The 5,938-nt window shown below is 49.6% G+C and overlaps 1 protein-coding gene across 1 annotated transcript; it reads right to left on the minus strand.

Annotated features, from left to right (window-relative positions):
* Positions 1-1,661: 1,661 nt before the first annotated feature.
* LOC123424688 (ricin B-like lectin R40G2) lies at positions 1,662-4,043 on the minus strand. The gene is made up of 5 exons (XM_045108352.1): positions 3,663-4,043; positions 2,891-3,568; positions 2,623-2,745; positions 2,100-2,328; positions 1,662-2,004 (listed from the first exon to the last, which is right to left on the minus strand). Coding segments are annotated over exons 1-5 (1,287 nt in total). The 5' UTR covers positions 3,918-4,043; the 3' UTR covers positions 1,662-2,002.
* Between the last annotated feature and the right edge of the window lie 1,895 nt (positions 4,044-5,938).

Below are 5,938 nucleotides of genomic sequence, written 5' to 3' on the forward strand. Positions count from 1 at the left end.
GACTCCTAGGCGGTAGGAGTACTCCGGCGAGGAATCTTTCATTGTGATTACCCCCGGAAAGTTTGTGACGGTTTGGAGACCACCCCAATGTCTACCACTAGTGGTTGAGAATCGCCTTCGTGGTGTTGTCTCAAAGAGAGAATAGGGTGAACCTTCGTGGCGTTGGTGTGCCTTCGTGGTAACATCCACCTCTCTAAACGGTGACGTAGCTTCCCTCCAAGGAAGTGAACATCGGCATACATCCTCGTCTCTCGGAGTTGTGGTTATCCCTAACCCTAACTCTCTACTTATGGTTATTTGTCTTTTTGATATTTCTTATATTACTTGTATTACTTGTCTTAACTCTTTAATTAATTGTTGTCTTGCTCAGTACGCACGACTACCATCTTTGCAATTGTTAGGCTCACCTTCATATTTCACATTATTGCCTAAAATTGCTAAGAAACAATTAAAATTTGTAATTATACCTATTCACCCCCTCTAGGTCCATCTCGATCCTTTCAGCGTCCACACGTTATGGCGTCACTGTAGGTGTGGCTGTGGGGTTCCTGGTGTGTGGTGGTGGACGATTTCCGACAGTGTGCAATTATTGGAGGTTGACTTGGTCCGCATCGTCGCAAGCCTTTGTGTTATGGCCCACTTGCATGTTCCCTGTGCGTGGGGTCGGTCCGAGTTTCGTGCCTGGGGCCTTCCTCTGTCATCTTCGGATCGGCCCTGAGTACGACAGATATGGCGGCGCTCAACTGTGCTTGGCGCTGGCCGTTGATTGTCTCTGGGTTGTATCCCTCCTGGTCGACCGGGACTGGCTTCGGGATGCGGGTGTGTGTGCTCCCTACTGTGGGGTGCCGATACCGACCCGAGGCTGATTTCGGGCTAGGGGGAAAGACATCGTCTTTCTCTTCTACTACCGTGGTTAGGTGGTCGTGATGTGGAAGGCTGGAGGTGCCTTGGGACTCAGATGCCAAGGCAGCGGTCCTGGATGGCAGGATCCATAGTTGGCTTCCCGGCAGGCCCCGTGGTGGCGGTGCTGGACTCGGCAGCGGTGTCGCATCGTGTCGTCACACTCTTGTTTATATCAAGGGTGCGAGGCGCCCTTCATCGTACCTTGTCTAGGTGTTACGTTTGTTCTGATTTCTTGTTTATCCGATGCTTTGTAAGGAGGGCCCCCTATCATATTGTATTGTTCGGCCGTGTATTTTGTGAAGTTGTTGTTTTATATATTAAGCAGGGCGGAAGCCTGTTTGAAGAGGTCATGGGAGATTTCAACACACGTTGAATTATATCGTCTAGTGGTTTTTTTTTTTTTTTTGACGTGTAGTGGCTTCATTGTTTTCTACGTTGAACGAAACACTCCATCCTAAACTCCTCCTTGAATTGACAGCACGAGAATAACACGGAGTGATGCTTGGGCGTTAAGAATTAGACCGATATGTATTTAAGCAATGTGTTGGGCGGCATGACCTGGCAATCTAGAAGCTCTTTTAAAAAAGAGGGAATCTAGAAGTTCTTCAGTCTCACCGAGTGTCAATGTCATCAATTCTGTAATATAAACCTCAATTTCTTCGTAGATTACGTATTAGGTAGCTGGTGTGACCACAAGTCCACAACTGGCAACTTGTGAGCCCCGGTGAAAAAACAGATCAATAATGCAGGACAGTGGCTTATGCAGGCATATATTTGTTCATTACAAACATAAATGTACATTCATACATGTTATTCTCTCGAAAACTGTCAGGTGCCAACGAACTAAACTCTCTCCTTGACAGACAGGAGGAGACACATTCGCATGGATCAACGTAGCGATCCACACCAAACTCAGAAGATAGCTAGCTAGACCGCCCTGCACCTGATCGACATCCTGAACTTGTTCTCAGACAAAGAAGCGATCCGGTCTCGATCAAGTAAGAAGAGATCATCGCTGCAGCCTAGGTTTATTCTCTCTACTGAACGCGCAGAAGTGCAGAACGGACACGACATGAAGCGGATGACATCAAGGTACAGTCTCTGCATGAGAAAGGCAAGCAAGTAATGGTGATCAGTGGACAGATTAAGTGCGGTGAAGGGTGAGTGCAAGGCCCTGAAGGTTGAGAGTAGCTTACACCACGGGACGATCTTCCAGCGCTGGTTGTCGCCCTTGCACCACTCCCAGAGCACGACCTCGGTGCCGTCGTGGACGCCGCCGTGGTCCTTGTCGCCGTGGAGCGCGTCGAAGTTGAGGTAGATGTTGTTCACCATGCGGATGCAGCGGAACCCCTTGCCCACGTCCCTGCTCTCCGTCCACAGCACCGACTCGTCCATGTACTCCGGGTTGTAACCCACAAGCTTCACCTGCAGTCCACATCACATGTCAAGCACGGTTCACCTACGTGTTGCTGTAAACGTCTCAAAACGTACGAGAAAGGGGGTGGTGGAAAATAGTTTCACGTCGTGTGACGCCAACATGGAAATCGCAAACGTAGATAGGCACGTGCCAACCACTGCATTGACCGGCCAACTTGAATTTAAGGTGTATTACATGTGTTAACGTCACAGTCACAAGATGACAGACGCTATGTTCGTAGTCAGCAGTACTACAAATATAATCCAGGTTGCATGCATGGTGGTTTAGTTTTTGAGGCTTACAGGGTGGCTCTGCCCGAGGGAGTGCTTGATGGCTTCGCCGGTGATCTTGTTCACCAGGGCGAACGCAGGGTAGCCCTCCTCGTCCTTGATCTTGGTGCTGTACCTCATGTCCTTCACCCAGTGCTGCATTTCGTTTTGTCACGCACACACGCAAAATTAATTAACAGAGACGAAAGTCAGTAAGGTCGCCATGGATTGATGGGCGTTGAGAAATTGCTGGTTCGGATGGAACAAGCTATGTATGTGCATTCATCCCTTTGGTTTTCACCTGGAACTCGTCCCTGGGGTTGGTGGGCGCGAGGCACACGGTGCCGTTCCTCACGGTGAGGCTGTAGTCCTCGCCGGCGCTGCACAGGACGCGCACGGTGGACTCAGACGCCAGCGCGCGGTGCAGGTTGCCGTACCCGTACCCTGCGCCCGGCGGCGCGTACGCCTCAGCGCCGTGGGCATGCGGCGGCGGCGGGTAGGCCTCCTCGCCGGCCGGCGGGGTGCGGTACCCTCCTCCGTACGCAGGCGGAGACGCGTAGGGGTCCCGGCCGCCGGACGAGCCTCCGCCGTAACCGTACCCGTACCCGTAGCCGCCACCGTCGGCGCCCCAGGGCAGGATCTTCCAGCTCTGGTTCTCGCCCTTGCAGAACTCCCAGAGGACGACGGCGGTGCCGTCGTGCACCCCGCCGTGGGGCTTGTCGCCGTGGAGGGCGTCGAAGCTGAGGCTGAGGTTGTTGACCATGCGGATGCAGCGGAAGCCCTTGCCGACGTCGTTGCTCTCCGTCCACAGCACCGACTCGTCCTCGAACGCCGGGTTGTAGGGGATGAGCTTGACGGGGTGGGACTGGCCGAGCGAGTGCTTCACGGCCAGCCCCGTGGCCTTGTTCACCAGCGCGAACGCCGGGTGCCCCTCCGCGTCGCTCACCCTCGTGCTCTGCCTCATGTCCTTGTACCAGTGCTGTACCCACACACACACACGCACACGTGCAGAAGTGTCACTTCCACGTACGTACGTTCACTCGAATGAGAATCGTATGGCTGGGTGTACGTGCCTGGTAGTCGTCGCGGGGGTTGGTCGGGGCGAGGACGACGGCGTCGTGGCGGATGGTGAGGCAGTAGGCCTCGTCGGCGCGGCAGAAGATCTTGAACGTCGGCTCCGCCTGCTGCGGCATCATCGGCAGCGACGCGGTCGGGGAGCCGGCGCCGGCCGGCGGCGGAGGGGGCTGGTTGTGCTTCTTGTGCCCGAACATGATGACAGCGAGGACAGGGTGAACGACAACGGAGCGATCGGTGCGGTGAGAGTGCATGTGTGCTGCTGGCCGGGGTTTTATAGGGCTTGGGAGCGCACGCCCAACGGGAGTTAACAAATGCGACCAAATTAGAGAAGGTGGAAGACGGATAGGTGAGGGTTGAACGGCGAGGCCTCCGTTAGGACCGAGGCGTGCCGGAGGACGAGAGCCGGCCGGCCAGACGCGGCGTTGTTAATCGCGCGCCTCCGATGACTAGCTAGAGACGGCGTGGTTTGTCATCCGCATCGTCGTGTCCGCAGCCGTGGGGCCGGCTGGTGATGGCATGCATGCAGGTGCCCGCGCAGAGATTGTTTTGTTGGGAAGTGCCGTACGTCCTCATGGTCAAGGTGGTGGCTGTGCTTTGGCGAACTACTCCAAACATGGACGTTCCTCGTGTCCGGATTTCGTTCGTTTGAACATGACAATGAGACGGCGTCCGTTTTCTTGATGCGCTAGTCGTGAGTCAAACACGAGATCGCATCTCGTCCACATGTATACATTTCTAGGCCGTTTTATTTATTTCAACGACATTTTGGTACATTAGATTAAGTACAATAATATAGCCAGCTGCTGGCTATAAACCATCGTCATATCATCTATAGCTAATCTTATAGCCAACATGTACAACAGTTCATTGCAAATGTGTATTACTTTTTTTTATTATTATATGACACACCTTTCATACTCATAAAATGTTTAGGAACACGTGCTAGAGCTGACTCTTAGCTAAGGACTCGCTTACCTTATTTCTCCCCTTCTCTTTCCTCCAACTAAATAAAAATATATTAATTTATTACTTATAGCCAGCTGATTCAGCTTTATTGTACTTGTTCTTAAAAATACATTCATCAATCCTTTGCTAGAAAATCCCCCTTTTCGGTTCTCGAAATGGGGACTAGCAATTTTCTATCATTGGGACGGCTAAACTAGCAAGAATCCCCCTTTCCGGTTCTCGAAAGGTTCTAACATTCCTAGAGCGTTTTTCTACTTTTGTGCTCTCTTTCAGGTGTTTTCCCTACAATTGTTATTTTCCTTTGTTTTTTTGTTTTCAAGTTCACTAATATTTTTCTAAATTTGGCAAATATTTTGTGAATTCTCAACATTTGTCAGCATTTTCTATATGCAAACACATTTTTGAATTTCGCAAACATTTTTCAAATTCTTGGACATTTAGTTTTCCAATTCTTGTGCATTCTTTGAATTTGCCAACATTTTGTAAATTTGATCTTACTTTTTGTATTCATAAATATTTTGTGAATAGGCAAGAATTTTTTGAATTACAAATATTGCCACAAATTAGGATACATATTTACAACTTTTGAACTTTTTTGCACTCGCTCATAATTTATAAATGCATGTAAAAATTTCAAATTCATGAAGATATTTGTTTGAAACTGCGAACATTTTATGAATTCGTGAACATAGTTCTTTAATTGGTCGATCTTTTTAGAAATTGTGAGCATTTTTAGTTTTCCAATTGTTTTACAGTCCTAGTGTACTCGGTTTTTGAGGAAAAACGCATGCAAAAGCTGATAAAAATGAGCGGTCGCGAGCAAAGAACTAGAAAACAACGTCCGATCCGAACGAAAGAACCAAAAGACCATGAAATGGGTTTGTATTTGGGCGCTTCACCTACGCCTTTAAAGAAATGTAATTTTGTTTCTTCAAATGTGCAGATAGATTTTAAGTACGAGTTTTGTTATCTACAGAAAAACGTAAGTCGTTATTTTAGCACCTGCTGGTTTTCTTGCTGGCTCGTGCAAGCTAGCGAGCTTGCAGCATCGAGTGGTAAAGCCATTTCATTCGCTATTGCCTATTGGCCCCAACTGATCCAACTGATCGCAAAGCCACACGCCAGTACTGGTTGGGAAACTATCTCTACTATTAAAGCAGGATGTGCCGTCGTGATGGTTCAACCTCAGCGATGGTTCGACCTCTCTCCCCCGGTAAGAGCTCTCTCCCACCAACTTAAAGCAGGATGTGCCGTCTCGGAAGAGGCAGCAGATATCAAAGTATCAACTGTTATAAACCTGATATTT

This window comes from Hordeum vulgare, chromosome 2H (genome assembly GCF_904849725.1).
Source record: "Hordeum vulgare subsp. vulgare chromosome 2H, MorexV3_pseudomolecules_assembly, whole genome shotgun sequence".
NCBI classification, from domain to species: domain Eukaryota; kingdom Viridiplantae; phylum Streptophyta; class Magnoliopsida; order Poales; family Poaceae; genus Hordeum; species Hordeum vulgare.

What these genes read in the sequence shown, in the direction of transcription:
- LOC123424688 (XM_045108352.1), bottom strand. Translation starts at nt 3,917, where the DNA reads ATGCACTCTCACCGCACCGATCGCTCCGTTGTCGTTCACCCTGTCCTC. An exon ending in ACCCCCGCGACGACTACCAG is followed by an intron (nt 3,569 to 3,662) that starts GCACGTACACCC and finishes GTGTGGGTACAG; the next exon opens with CACTGGTACAAGGACATGAG. An exon ending in ACCCCAGGGACGAGTTCCAG is followed by an intron (nt 2,746 to 2,890) that starts GTGAAAACCAAA and finishes AACGAAATGCAG; the next exon opens with CACTGGGTGAAGGACATGAG.